The sequence below is a fragment of the Delphinus delphis genome, chromosome 4 (assembly GCF_949987515.2).
Source record: "Delphinus delphis chromosome 4, mDelDel1.2, whole genome shotgun sequence".
In the NCBI taxonomy this organism is placed as follows: Eukaryota; Metazoa; Chordata; class Mammalia; order Artiodactyla; family Delphinidae; genus Delphinus; species Delphinus delphis.
The window spans coordinates 91,021,077-91,037,384 of NC_082686.1; the positions used below are offsets into that span (position 1 = coordinate 91,021,077).

The 16,308-nt window shown below is 32.8% G+C and overlaps 1 protein-coding gene across 3 annotated transcripts in view; it reads right to left on the reverse strand.

The window, feature by feature from the left end:
* Positions 1 to 16,308, reverse strand: part of NAALADL2 (N-acetylated alpha-linked acidic dipeptidase like 2) — a 1,063,610-nt gene that overhangs the window by 397,534 nt on the left and 649,768 nt on the right. For all 3 annotated transcript variants that reach the window (XM_060011115.1, XM_060011116.1, XM_060011114.1), the window contains 3 exons: positions 10,218 to 10,310; positions 7,329 to 7,534; positions 3,451 to 3,570 (listed from right to left, as the gene is read on the reverse strand). In XM_060011115.1, the coding sequence (XP_059867098.1) occupies positions 3,451 to 3,570; positions 7,329 to 7,534; positions 10,218 to 10,310 (419 nt within the window). The remainder of the gene's footprint in view (positions 1 to 3,450; positions 3,571 to 7,328; positions 7,535 to 10,217; positions 10,311 to 16,308) is intronic.

The window sequence follows — 16,308 nt, forward strand, 5'->3', positions numbered from 1 at the left end:
TCCAAAATTAGAAGCAGCTCACGCAGCTCAATATCAAAAAAACAAACAACCCAGTCCAAAAATGGGCAGAAAGCCTAAACAGACATTTCTCCAAAGAAGGTATACAGATTGCCATCAAACACATGAAAGGATGCTCAACATCACTAATCATTAGAGAAATGCAAATCAAAACTACAATGGTATATCACCTCATGCTGGTCAGAATGGCCATCATCAAAAAGTCTACAAACAATAAATGCTGGAGAGGGTGTGGAGAAAAGGGAACCCTCTTGCACTGCTGGTGGGAAGGTAAATTGATACAGCCACTATGGAGAACAGTATGGAGGTTCCTTAAAGAACTAAAAATAGAATTACCACATGACCCAGCCTTCTCACTACTGGGCATATACCCGGAGAAAATCATAATTCAAAAAGAGTCATGTACCAAAATGCTTATTGCAGCACTATTTACAATAGTCAGGACATGGAAGCAACCTAAGTGTCCATCGACTGATGAATGGATACAGCACATGTGGCACACAGATACAGTGGAATATTACTAAGCCATAAAAAGAAACAAAACTGAATTATTTGTAGTAAGGTGGATGGACCTAAATCTATCATACAGATTGAAGTAAGTCAGAAAATGAAAAGCAAATACTGTATGCTAACACATATATATGGAATCTAAAAAAAAAAAAAATGTTCTGAAGAATCCAGGGGCAGGACAGGAATAAAGATGCAGATGTAGAGAATGGACTTGAGGACATGGGGAGGAGGAAGGGTAAGATGGGATGAAGTGAGAGAGTGGCATGGACATATATACATCACCAAATGTAAAACAGAGAGCTAGTGGGGTCCAGCCACATAGCACAGGAAGATCAGCTCAGTGCTTTGTGACTACCTAGAGGGGTGGGGTAGGGAGGGTGGGAGGGAGACACAAGAGAGAGGGGATATGGGGATATACGTGTAAGTATAGCTGATTCACTTTCTTATACAGAAGAAACTAACACACCATTGTAAAGCAATTATACTCCAATAAAGATGTTAAAAAAATAAATAAATAAAAATAAAAGCCTTCGTTATTGCCCCTTACTACCATTCAGCGTGTAAGTCACTGGTAGATTATTGCTACTTTCAGAAAACAAACTAATTTATTAGTGTTGTAACTTATAAAATTTAAGTATTTTTGAGATTCTTTTTTCAAGTTATAATGAAAATTTCCAAATGAACCCAAAAGAGAGAGCAGTACAATGAACTCTCATGTTCCTATTACCCATCTTTGGTAACCATCAACTTTTCACTGTTCTTCAGGAAATTTTTTTGAAAGTGGAGCTTTCATGAATCCCAAGAAAAACCTATAATCCACTGCAGTGGATTTAGATTAATTAAACATTTCTCAATCTTCAAAAGATTCCATCTTTTTCACTCAGGATGATTTAGTTCAAATTTAGTGGACTCACCTCAAGGAAATGGCTTATTTTCTTATGTGAATAGTTTAATTTCTCTTCATTTCAAAACCAAAGTTAGAATATCAAACCAGAGGGAGAGCTCCAAAGATATTACACTCATCTAGTTATTACTGACTGTTTCCTTAGTGGTCTAGAAGATGCTGTAAACTACTGACCCATGTAAGAACATGGGTAAATCTTAAAAGTCATTATGCTAAGTAAAATAAACCACACACAAATGGCTACCTACTGTGTGATTCCATTTTTTATGATATTCTGAAAGACAAAACTGTAAGGGCAAAATCATTTTTAAACTCTCACTAGTTTCTGGATACTTGAGCTCATACTTCTTTCTTCCTGATAACCTATTCAGGAATACCTTAACTTCCCAAGGGAGACAACGGCAGCTGACTTTCCTCTTTTGACATTTTTTCCAGACATGTAAGAAAGTCAGAGATTTCAAAGCAGTACAAAGAGAAGGAGAGACTCACTTACAGTTCTGGATTACACGTATGCACACTGGGGTTTGGCTGATCTTAAATGTACAGATTTATCTATTTCATCTTTCATAATGTCTTCTTTATTATACTACATATGGAAATGTCAGTGAAAATTATTAAACTAGTAAATACATTATGAAAGTCATAAAATGTTAGTTTGCATTACATTTCAATCAAGAATTATGGCTAATCCAAAGCACCGTTCATTATCCTTCTCTTTTTCTAGTTCAGTGTCTGTGATACTGGACACTCTGTGGGTATCTAAAAGGTCATTTTCTAATATACACCAGTAGCCCTTGGGGTTGGGAGAAAACCACCCTGCAGTCATGGCATGATTGCTTTCATTCTGAGATATAATACATATCATTTTAGTGAAAGTCATAAAAAGAATGCAGAAACAAAAGTGTGAACTCTAACAATAAATAGGAAAGATGTTCTGAAAATTTCTTTGAAACAGGTGAGGAGTAACTAAATTAAAAAATAGATAACTCTAGAAAGACATTATCACAAACTGCATGATTTTTTTTTGTTACTTTGTAGAAAAAAACATGCTTTCCTTTTCCATAAATGTTCTGCAAACAATATTTTCCAAGTTTCTTGAATTTACTTCTCACGATATTCTAGGAATTAGACACAGGTCCTGCTATGAGGAGGCTTACAGTGTAGTTGAAAAGACAGAACAGGTTCCACATTTACTCAAAACATGAATGAAGGAGAAGAAATCCCAAAGTAACCAAGTTTACCACAACATGCCAAAATTGGCAGAATTGAGAACTTAAACACTAAATTCAATTTTTAAGAAATAAATTTACACACATTCTCTATAGATGCATGCCTGCAACTATAACCATAAGACCGTAGAAAGTAAAGAACTTCAGAACATAGGACATTGGTTGAAGGGAGAATGATAAAAAAAAATCAGCAATAGATCATTCCTTAAAACACTTAGGGGGACTTTCTTGGTGGTGCAGTGGTTAAGAATCCACCTGCCAATGCAGGGGACATGGGGTCGAGCCCTGGTCTGGGAAGATCCTACATGCTGAGGAATAACTAAGCCCGTGTGCCACAACTACTGAGCCTGCGCTCTAAGGTCTGTGAGCCACAACTATTGAGCCCACATGCCACAACTACTGAAGTCCATGTGCCACAACTACTGAGCCTGCGCTCTAAGGTCTGCGAGCCACAACTACTGAGCCCACATGCCACAACTACTGAAGTCCGTGCGCCTAGAGCCCACGATCCGCAACAAAGAGAAGCCACCAAAATGAGAAGCCCGCATGCAGCAACGAAAAGTAGCCCCTGCTTGCTTCAACTAGAGAAAGCCCGCAGCAACTAGAGAAAGCCCACACATAGCAACAACACCCAACGCAGCCAAAAATAAATAAATATATTAAAAAAAAAAAAAACACTTAGGGATGGTTTTATGCATATTTAAAAAAATGAAAATATCAAGAAATGCCAGATTATAGAGAAAAAGGCAGTTTTGCAAAATCATTTTATTCAAAAGTGGTTCATCTTACCTCAGCTACCAGTTGCTGAAGAGATGGTGAAGCTACAGAGTAGAGACTTGAGTTACCGCTTACAGGACTGTGGAGACTAACATAAGCCACAACATTCTTCTGCAGAACCTTCTTGAAATCCTGACATTAAAAAAAAAAAAAATCTATCTTTAACAGAAATAAAAGTAACAGATTCCACTTTACCAGTTACATGTTGAATAATAAACACTTCCTACCTAAAATCATTACATTGCATAATACTCTCTTTTTTTTTAATGTAAAGCCATCCCATACTATTTACTAGAGTACCCAAGGGTCATAAAGGGGTTTTAAATAAGGGTGGTAAGGAGTTTCATATAACATACAACAAAATATTTTAAAGCATGTTCATGTTCCTAAAAAAGGTAAAAATTTAAGAGAAAATGTCCCTATATGGTTAATATAGTATGAGATTCAACTTCAGAATACAGGATGGAATATTTGCTCTAGTGACAGCATTTAATTTTATAGTCATTGAATTAGAGAACAGACATGGATAAATCACTTCAGTGTTTAATAAAACCAGCCCTTTCCTTTGAAGTGTTGAGCTACTTTTTGCACAAAGCAGCTTTTTATTCTGAGCAAAATAAGGCATAAGACAATTGTGGCCTTGCACATATTACTTGAAGTAAAACCTGATGCATTTCATCCACATTAGTAGAATAAAATGATTCAGTTTAATAGTTTTCCACTTTTCTGCTAAACCCTACTTCCAAAAATTGAAGACCACTGATCCTATTAATAATGTACCACTAAGAAGTCCTTCTGTTATTTGCTTCCTTTTCTTGTGCAAATATGTAATGAGTAATTATCATGATGGCAGTTCTATAGATATATCCTAAAAATTGTATTATATTATTTTGTATCTTAGAAACATATCTTTCTTCTTCCAACACTATCAGATGAAAGTCTGCAAGGACTAGTACACCTAGCAAATCAATAATATTATTCCTAGTTCATGTTGAAAATTCAGCTATACCTCTGTAAAAGAAGTGAAAAGACAGTTTATTTAAAAATAAATATTTTAAATAAATAGAAATGATGAACTGTGGTTTACGCATAATATTGTTATTAAAAATGTCCATTATTACACAAGAGCTATAGAAAAACAGCTTCTAATTAAATACTACCATACTGACAATGTCTATATGTTAGTCCATTTAACTCTCATGAGAACCTCACAACCTAGGCATTAGTGTACTCATTGGAACAATCAAGTCTTGAGAAGTTAATCTTGCCTAAGACCACTTGTTTTATGGTAGAGAGGATTTGAACTCAGATTTCTTTGACTGCAAAGTCTATAGTATTTCCACAATAGCCTGAAGATGAAGATTCTTCACAGGAGAAATGGTACTTTTTAAAGAACCTATTTAGTAAAATGTTATAATTTTCCTCAAGGATTGAAATCAGTATTGAGTCAAATCTCTAATAACTTTATCACTATAAATTCCATTTGACCAGTATAACCTAATCTTTTTAATTACAACTCTGAGTTTCAAGGGGTTCCTGTGTAAGCAAAATTAGAAAGGGCATTATGACCTGTCAACAAGTGCTTTCCTTACTCATCTTCATTAGGGAATATATTTAGCACACAAATTGCTTTCTTCTAAAAGAAAATCTTTCATTTTCAGAAGGAGTAGGTTTGATAAGAGTAGACAGAACAGTAAAACTAATAGTTTTCTAAATTCCTCCTCAACCAGATTGTTACAAAAAGGCTTCATGAACTGTATTGAAATAATCTAAGATACAGCAATTTACAATAGTACATTTTATAAGCTAATAATCAAATCCATATATTATTCACCATTTTCTTTGCTTACATATTTTTGCTCACCTAGTCAAGGAAAAAGCCAGAAAGTGACTAGATGTATAATTAGTTGTCAAATATGCATACATACATATAATAAATACTCTAAGACAGAGGTCCCTAACCTTTTTGAATAGGAAGAGACTTTTCTACCATAAACATTTTTTCCTATAGACTCCCCACAGTATAGTAGTTGTATTTTTAGTATCTGTTGATTGAGAAACTATAAAATTACCAAAAGGTACAACGCAGTCAATAATCAAAATATTTTATTAACTACAAAAATATTTACTTAATTTGAAAATGTAATTGTTCACATACACACAAGGCCACAATACTGAACAAACTGCAGGTTACCATGCATGATGCTCAAATAAATTCAAGGACTATTTGCAGTACACTTCACTTTCCCATGCAGAGGGGTTAAGGATATTTAGGAATTTAAGTTAGGAACTATTAATGTTACACAAGCCTACTTTGAGAACACAGCTTAGAAATACACATGCTAATTTAGAATTAACATGAGTTGACTATGAAAATTATTAGATAGATATGGAGAAGGCTGTATGAGATAGTAGAATAAATTTTTGGAAAGAATCTTAAAGACATTTTTTTTTAATGTGTCTTATTGTTACAAGAAAACTAAAACATTGTTTTCTTTATGATAAAAAATTCTGAATTAGTAAAATCATCCCAGATCACAAATACACTCCCCAGATTGTTTCTTAAATTGTTTATATCCTTAAAGTATGGAATTTGGAATAGAAATTTGAGAGATTGGTTCAGCTATTACATTTTTCATCTTACTAAAAATCTGTCAATTTTAAAATGTTCTGTCAGCAATGGAATTTCTTTATTTGAACTAGTTCTTTTGAGTAATGGGAAAAAATTCACACCACTAATTTGAATACAGAAAAGCATTTCAATTTGCAATGTGTGAATCTTGATAAATTTTACAACTGTAAAATTTTTCTCATTTTGAAGACTTCTTTCTCTCAAAATAAAAAGATCTTTGCTATTTTCTTTTGTATACGTTTTTTGATTTTTCTTGATAGCCAATAGACATTTTATCTTTTTTTTGAGTGATTAAATGAAAAATGAAATGAGAATTTCTCATTATATATTTGATATTTTTTTCTGCAAAGCTGAAGCAGTATACAAACTAGGATATCAAATGGTTTTATTTTCCTAGCTAAAGTTGTGTAGGTTTTTTTCCTACATATTTCCATTAAACTTCTTTTTATAAAGTCATAAAAATAAATAGAATATCTAAGAGTTTTATGATGTTTTTATTGTTGTTAATGTGGCATCAATCCAAAGTTGTCATATCCCATTAAAAACATAGTGCATTTGTGAGACACAAACATATCAGAAATATTTGAAAATGTATTCCAGTTGTATTCTAACTGTGATCATTGCACACAAGATTTCATTTGAACAAAGGCTTCCTAAGGTAGTTAGATAAGTGGATAGGTAGAGATATAGGTAGAAAAGAAGGAGCAGGGAGGTAGGGGTGTAAGAATAGAGGGAGGAAGGATTGAAGGGAGGGAGAAAACAAGGGTAGAAGGAAGGAAACTGCTATTTTGAGTCCAATCCCTATATTGTTTAGGTAAGGTATAATGCTAAGTTAATAAACATTTTACATACAAGATTGTTTCCTAATTCCAGAAAATTGCTAGAAAATTAAAAAAAAAAAAAAAAAGGTAATGGTATGTATCACTTGACCCTTTCTTGTCCAGTGCCTTCAACCTAAGAAGAAACACAATAACCAGGTAAACACCACTGTGGGTGTAACAGTGTGTAGGTCTGGTAGCAATAAGAAGAAGATACCTGTAGATCATACACAAATCACTGTGGTCTAACTCTAATTCCCCAGCATTCTTAGAAGTGATCTCAGCAAATGAGCATACTGCATACCCTGGTTGAGACGCACATTCTTGTTCATGGCTTTATCAATTTGACTTTGTCTACTTTAGTCCAGAGCAAGAGCGAGAGTGAGAGCGAGAGAGTGCGCAATTTTGAGAGCAAGGCATAGTAATTTATGCACGTTTACCTCTCCCCATTCATAGGAGCCAATATTTCCAAAAGCTGTTCCACCCCATGAACAGAAAACAATAGTGCGGTCTGGTCTCCACCCTCTCTTGACTCTTGACATCAAGGCCTGGATAAAAGTTGTGATGATGGCAGTGCTGCTGGCCCATTCTTGTCCATTATAACTGTATGCGGTATGATGATGGCTGCCAACTATGATATAACGGTCTGCAAATAGAAGACAACAAGAGCCATTATAATACAATATACATCTTAACAATAAATTTAATGACATTTATATGATCCTATTGCACAACCGAGCAACAATTATGCAAAATTGTTCTGATAATTAAGACTAACATTTTCCCCCCACTGTCTTGACTCACACATGTGTGTATATCAAAGCAGAGGCAGCTGCTGAACTCAATTATGAATCCAAAGCTTAGATCCATATTACTGTCGTCTCAACATGCATATTAATTAATGAAGCATACAAATATGCCACAATGAAACCCTTATCTAACATTTTGCCAGAATCATAGTGGGAAGTGCCCTATAAACAATGTGTATATGCTCAGTAAGTATTAATGAACTATTCATACATTTGAGGGAACAGTTATTCAGTAGCTGTAAGTATTAAAAATGTGGTAGTCATGTATGGACTTTGCAATAAATGAAGTATTTAGGGAATCAGTTTTCACTTCCAACTTAGAGTTTTAGACCCTCTCCTTTTTCTGATGGAAAAAATAAATCATCATCAAAAGTCATCCAAATACTTTTTCTTTTTTGCATATTTTATTTCACATAATCATACAAAATCCATTAGATACACTACTAGAAAGATCTCCATGACACATTGATGGCTTCTGAATAACGTATATTGCTGACAATTGTTAGTAATAAGGCAGACTAAAAGTGTATCTCCAGAGTTTCCTCTGATTTTGCCAGTGAATGTTGTTGATACACAGCTAAATTTACTTTATCAAGTAGCCCTACAATCTGTGTAAAAATATTTTTCTTCATTAAGTATCATTTCCTTAGGAGATGTCCCATAACTTGATGGTTAAGTGTACAGAGTTTAAAGCCTTTCTGCTTGGGTTTGAATCCAGGCCATTCATCTTACTAGTTGTATGACCTTAGAAAGCTTATTTAGGCTCTCATGCCTTAAATTCTTCAACCATAAAATGGGAATAAAAATAGTACATACATCATTCAGTTTTTTTGAGTTTTAAGTTAGTTACTATTTGTAAGGCACTTTGAATAACATCTGACATATAATAAGTACTACACATGTATGGAATGAATGAATCACACCTTGACTTCATGGCATCAAAACACTACTTTCCTGGAAACATAACTGTGTGAAACTATTTTAGTTTTCCACACTGATATTGGAACCAACAATGAATTTGATCTGTCAACAATTTATCAAAACTTAATTAATGGTATACACAGTGTGCCTGCAATGTTGAATTGATTCACTCATCTTCCAGATATGTATAAAAATTCTGTTTGGAATTGTCTGTATTCTGGATAAACCATATATAAAAACCTTAATATTAACTGATGGTTATTTCTAATTTTCAGAGTCATTAAATAAGAAAAGTATGGGAATGAACAGCCAATATTTTTGTGTAGAATTCAAATAAATAAAATTGAGAAGCTTTACATATTATACACCTAGGAATACTACTAGTAAATTGATTTTTTAAATTTGGGGTTTTTTTTCTACATTGAATTCAATAAGGTTTTTTTTTTTAATCCTATAGTGAGTATAATTTTGTACAGTTTGGTTTTCCAAAAATAACTAGCGAATGTAGCAATGATGATAAATATTTCTAATGCTTCAATTAGAGATCCTTATGATATAAATTTGTTGAAATGGTTGAAATGCAATAGTAACAATTTCCAAATTCATTTATATCTTGTATTTAAAGATATTATGATCAGAGGTTGTTCATCAGAGGTTGCTACTGTAAGGAAACCAGAGAGAAGATGTCCGTGAATTTTTAAAGAGTTGGCAGGCAGGAAACTTGATGGGACTGTAAAACTTGATCTCAGAATTTCCTGGGTTAGCAATTATGGAGTCAGTTTGACTAAGATCATGGAGAAGAATTATGCTGCAAGGATGACTTCAGTAAATATCCCAACCAAATCAATAGCAATGACACAAATGTACTAAAAGACTACTGCATTCTACCATGTAAAACAAGCACAGCAGACAGTAATATGTCATTCAACCTCACAATATGTTCAGAAGTGTTGTTAATTTGTTAATATATTTGTCAGTTATTTTCACTTTTTTAGCCTATATAGTATCATCTGAAGATTCCATAAGCATCCCATAACAAGCTATAAAACTATTTAAAATGTAACCAGGTGATCCTTTTCATAAGCACCTTCAAAACCTAAGCCATGCAAATATTAGGCAGAATTGTCAGTGGACCAAGGGTCAGAGATGGGACACAGACTAACAATGAAAGATTTGAAAACCAAAATTTTTATTTCTTTTAAAAACACATAATTAAAACTAAAATATTTCCTTTTTAAAAAAGTCTTTTCTTGATATAAATAAAATCTTCAATGGTGTTACAGTGAATAAAAGAAAAAGAAAACATTGGTTTCTATAGCTTTTACTCACAGGTACATGCCAATTTAACAAATCTAAACTCTGTTTTCTCCGTTTTGTTTTGTTTCCCTCTTACACTCTCTACTATGATTTATCTTTGAAGGGATGTGGTAAGAAAGAATAAAGACTTGCTTCTTGGTTTTATATACCACCCTTTAGAGCGGTATGAACTTGTAATTACATCTAAAGCAGGACATTTAACTATGCTATTAAATTGTTACAGAGCATTTTCTTGTGATATTTCATATAAAGTGTAGATTATAAATATTTGGGTCTACTTACCTGGAGATGTCGAGCCCTTTAAATATCCAACAACATTAGTAACTGTTTCAAATTTTGTGACTGTCTGAATTTGCATGCTGACAATTCTTTCCTCTGGGGGGGGGAAAGAAAATTAAAAGATACTTGTTTCTTTATATTCTGCTGTTTTTTTTTTTTTCTTAAAGCATTCAAATTTATTTATCCAATATCATCACACAAATAATTCCAAACAACTGAATTTTTCTAGATAACCAACGTTACATTTTTTGGCAAATATGTATTTGAAACTTTGTGTAGACATTATTTTAGGTGCTTGTTATATAATGATGACTAAGATACAATTGCTAGCCTCATAGAACTTCAGAACCATAAATAGGCAATTCTAAATTTCACATTAAAAACTGCAGTGGGGTTCAACAGGAAAGCACACAGAACAAGACCTCAAGGAGATGTGGACAACTCATATTTTTAAAAATGAAAAAAATCAGATAAAAATATTTTCAAAGAATTTTAAGTACTTGTCTAGCTTCAGAAAAATAGCATGTGAAGATGATTTAACTTTTTGTATGATTCATTATTACATTATCACACTGAAAACTATAAAGCATTACACAAATTAAAAGAATACAGATTCTTAAAGCTACACTTATTTTCAAATCTTGGAGTTTTCATTTCTACCTGTGTTTGTAGGTTTCTCACCTCTCTACTAAATCTCTGCCACCTGCCCTGCCTCTTTGAGTTCTTCTATTCATGCTTGATATTCAAAAATTTTGACAACAAATAAGGCAAAGACACCAATCAGAAAGAACTTCAGTCACAGCCCTGAAGTGGTCTTTGAAGGTCTTTGGTGATGACATGTGTTAATCCTGTATTTGATGGATCTTGGGAAGTCTGGGGGCTGGGGGTGGGGGTGGGAAGGTGGTTTCTCTAGGAGAGGTCCAAGGGCAGCCAAGTGGTACTGTTGGGGAGAGGGTGGTAATTAGAAAGCAAGCAATGCAAAGTAGACATGCTATACTGATGGGCCTTCAAATGTCACTTCTTACTGCTATATGAAAACTGTTATGATAAATAAGTTGCTTCTTTCTTTGAATGTGCCCTGCTAACAATTTAAATAGAAAATCAGTACACTGAAAAAATTATAACTAAACAAGAATAAAGAGACCTCAAGAGAACACCTGAGTGCCTCATATAGGAGAAAAGGAAATCTGCTTATTGTGTATTGTGAATATTGTAATCTGAGTATTGCAGTTCTAATTTACGTGCTATGCATTTCTGTTTTTTTTAAGTACTATACTTTGTGAGGTTTTTTAGAGCAGTTTCAAAATACAGAAAAACTGAGCAGAAAACACAGAGTTCCCAAATACCCTCTCTCCCCTGCCCCTATTATTAATATCTTACATTAGCATGATCAATATCTGTTACCATTAATGAGACAATATTAATACATTAAGTCCATAATTTATATTAAGGGTCACTCTTTGTATTGTACACTCTATGGGTTTTGACCTAAGCATAATGGCATGTATCCACAATTATAGTATCATATAGAATAGTTTCATTGCCCTAAAAATTTCCTGTGCTATACCTGCTTATACTTTCCTCTCTCCCTTCCTCTTGAGCCCCTGGCAACCACTGATCTTTTAAATGTCTCTACAGTTTTGCCTTTTCCAGAATGTGATACACTTGATATCATGTTTGTTTTTAGTCATTAATTCCCTGTTCTAGGTTTGTTCCAAATTGTCCAGATAAATGAACTTTAGATGAGGCAGTCATGAACTTAATAGTTGTTGTTTTTAATATTTTCATCTTATTTTTGAGTTAGAAAACCAGAGAAGATTCTTCAGCTGTATCTAAGATTCAATATTATTTTTTTTTCAAATTCAGCAATGAGAAAACCTTATAATATGTACAAACGTAAGGCAAACTCCTTGAAATATTACCTTATATTAATATAGTGCCTTACAATTTATATTTCCATTTGCACACGCATGTACTAATTCTCATTGGATCTCTTTTTCTCTGTGAAGCATTAATGAAGCTGTTATCCTTGTTACTGCATTTCATTTTAACCAGTGTCATACTGTTTTAATTAACATAACTTTATCATGACTGAAGTAATGGGTCCCCTACCACCACCACCACCACCATCATTGTCATCGTCTCTTTTAATTATTATTCAATGTGGGGGGATTTATGGACCACTACTTTCATATAAACTTTTATATTAGTTCGTCATGTGCCATGGAAAGACATTTCAGGATTTCATGAGGATTGTATTAAATTAATGGAACCATTTGAGAAAATCATGCATTTTATCTATGAATATGGTATGCCTCTCAATTTATTTCAGTTGATTTTATGTCTTTTATGAAGTTTTATATTTTTCTTTATAAAAGGTTTGCACAACTATTATTAAATTTATTTTTAAGGTTTTCCTGCTATGTTAACAAAAAATAGCATTTATAATTATTTTACTGTGTATAAGCATGCTATTTAATTTCATATATTAGTCTTATAACAAACCTTCTTGTTAATCTCCTATAGGTTTTAATGGTTAATCTATAGGGTTTTTATTTTTGTTAATTTCACTGTAGATATATATCAAAAAATAGTTTTGCTTATTCCTTTTAAAACTGTAAAGCTTTTATCTACTGCTCTCATCATTTTGTATAGGACTGCCAGTGCACTGTGGAATGGAGGCAGTAAAAGCAGCATTCCTTTGTCCTTTCCTTGTGTTCTTCACTTCGACAAAATGTTTCTACAACTGTGTTTTTTTTATGTAGTTTGCTATAGGTGTCTGGGAAATTCCTTTTATAAGGAAGATCACTTTTGCTCTTCCTTTGCTAATAGATTTTAGCATAAACAGATGTTGAATCAACTTTTGAGATAATTGCAAGGCTTTTCACTTTACAATGTTAAAAAATGCATGTATTCCTGGAATAAGCCCTTCTTGGTCATGATATATTTTCTGTCTTTGCTTACTAATATTTTCAGGATATATGCATATATATTTATAAGTGGCTTATTGATAATTATACTTCTCAATTTTTTCTTGTCTGATTTTGATATGTGGATTATATAACCTCACAAATGTTTAGTGATCTTTGCTTCTTTTCATTGATTCTGTAAGAGTTTATGTAGCACAGACATTATCCATTTTACAAAGGATAATGTCGTATATAAAACTATTTCATCCTGGTATTTTTCGTGTGTGTTGCAGGGAGGAGTACTTTTTCACTCAATGTATATTTTCATTTTATTTCACTTAATATTTTCAAATTTTTAACGAATATAAGTAAATTCAGATTTTTACATGTTTATTTCTTCTAAATGCATTTAGCTGTTTGCTTTATTCTAATGCTTCAGAAAAAATACTGTCATTTAACTATAATTTTGTTTCCTTTCTTATTTCTAAGATCAATTTACTTCTGTCTTTTTTGTTTCCCTTCATCAGTTTTACCAGAGTTTAGCTAATTTTTTAGAATTTTCAGAAAACCAGTTTTAGGATTTGTGGATCCTCAATATTTTTTTCTTTATTTTTTGCTCCAATATTATAGTCTATGCTTATTCGTATCTTTGTTAAATTTTGCCCGAATATATTCTCTGGGGTTTTTTAACCTAAATTTTTAAGTTAAAACACTTAGCTCATTACTTTTTAATTTTTATACATGTCTTTAAGGCTACAGATTTTCTATTGCAGTGAAGCACACTAATTTTGATATATGGTGTTATTATCTTACAAATTCTAGCATTTTAAATTTCTATGATAATTATTTCTATAATAAATGTATTAGTTCAAAGAATTTTTAAAATATTCAAATATAAGGTGTGAGTTACTGTTTTAATATTGATACCTAGCTTAATTTAATTATGAACTGAGAGCAAGGTCTATATACTACTGATACTTTGATTTTAGGTGAGTTTTGTGACCCTGTAGCCTATTACATCTGATAAATAGAGAATAAACATTTTTGTGTATGTTCCATATAAAGAATGTGCATTTCCTATTACAGGGATGTAGCATTTCATATATAGGTCCAGTAAATCAAGCTTGAAAACTGTGTGGCTATAACTTTATTAACTGTTCTACATATTCTCTCTGTTAATTATTGAGACATGTTAAAGTTTCCCATTTGATGCTAATTTATCAATTTATCTTGGCAATAGTATAATATTTTTCCTTGTATATTTTTAGACTACTTAGTTACATGTATGCAAGTTTGGAATTGCTACAACTTCCTGATTTCTATATAGATTATATAGAACAATTATTCCTTATATTGTTTCTATCCCAATTTTTCTCCCTAAAGTGTCCCCCCCCCAATTAATATAATTATCCTATCTTTCTTTTGCTTAGTATTTCTCCAATACTTATTTTCCCAGCATTGCATTTGCTTTTGTCAGGCATCCCAGGGGCATTTCTGGCTTGGGCACAATTTTTATGCTAATTTTTTGGCTTGATGTTTCTATACTACAATGTTAATGAAAATTCTGAGCCAGGATTTTTTATTTCTAGAGACATTAAAAAAGATTTTTTTTAAATTTTTTATCCAGAGCTCAGGCAGAAGAAAGCTTTTCTCCACCAGTGGGTGGATTTCTTTCTAGTTTTTCTACTTCAACTCCATGATCCTGGTTTATATAGATGTTAGTTACAACTCCTTTCTCTCTATAGGCTCATAACCATGTCTTTTGTTCCCCTGTGAGTTCTATATTCCCACTCTAATTTACCTAATTCACTGGGATCCATGACCTCCCAAAACTAGGTGACCAGAGGGTCAACTCTTCTGCTTATTTCTCTGATTTTTCATTCTGTCTTCATGTTTCCTTCTGGACAATTTACTTTCTTTTTTGACAGATGCTTTTAAAGACATTTTTTTCTTATGGCTCATACAGAGTTCCTAGACATTTGCATGAACAGATTTCAAATTATTTTACCTGCCCTCTTCTACAGCCTTAAGTCTAAGAGTTTTATTTAAAAGAAACACAGAGGTCTGAGAAAGTTGAACACAACCTTTTTTGCAAGGTTCTTTTCAACTGACAGAAGGTTCTTTTCAACTGACAGAAGGACTTCCTTATGTGTCACAGGGCCAAGACCAGGTCCAAATAATGGCATGCAACATAGCAAAAAGCAGCCTTTAATCTATTTATTTACATCCCCACACATGATGTTGATCCTAATACATGTTGTTTCATAGTATTCCATACCCATGTCTGAAAACAAATGCACATAGAGCCTGTTTTCCGTCACTAAAAGCAGCACTATGATCACACTTTCTATTTTAATAATAAATATCAGTAAAATCTTGGATAAATTTTCACATTCATATTGCTGTTGGCATTGCTAATTTAAACAACCCATAGGTAAAGTAATATTATTCTTCATAGCAATAATATTAGCAATCTTGCACTTTGGAATTTATTCTACAAGAATAATTGTACTCTTTGCAGTACAACTATAGTAGCAATTACAGAAAACAACATAGATTTCCCAAACAGGAAAATTACTTAGAAAATTGCAATAAAATGTGTGGCTGTTAAAATATAAATTAATATGTAGAAACATGGGTACACTAGAAGTGAAAAGAACAGAATACAAATACAAATATACATATATATATAATGATTGAACTTAGGTAAAATGTATATTTATGCTAACATATTTAAAAAGAGAGATTAATAACTTAAACATAAATTGGGTTAGGTAAAGACATTTCTCCAAAGAAAATATACAGATAGCCAAAAGGCACGTGAAAAGATGTTCAGCATTGCTAATTATTAGAGAAATTCAAATCAAAACTACAATAAGATATCACCTCACACCAGTCAGAATGGCCATCATCAAAAAATCTGCAAACAAAAAATGTCAGAGAGGGTGTGGAGAAAAGGGAACCCTCCTATACTGTTGGTGGGAATGGAAATTGGCACAGCCACTATGGAGAACAGTATGGATGTTCCTTAAAAAACTAAAACTAGAGTTGCCATATGTCCCAGCAATCCCACTCTTGGGCATATGTCAGGAGAAAAACACAGTTCAAAAGGATACATGTACCCCAATGTTCATTGCAGCACTGTTTACAATAGCGAAGACATGGAAGCAACTTAAATGTGCATC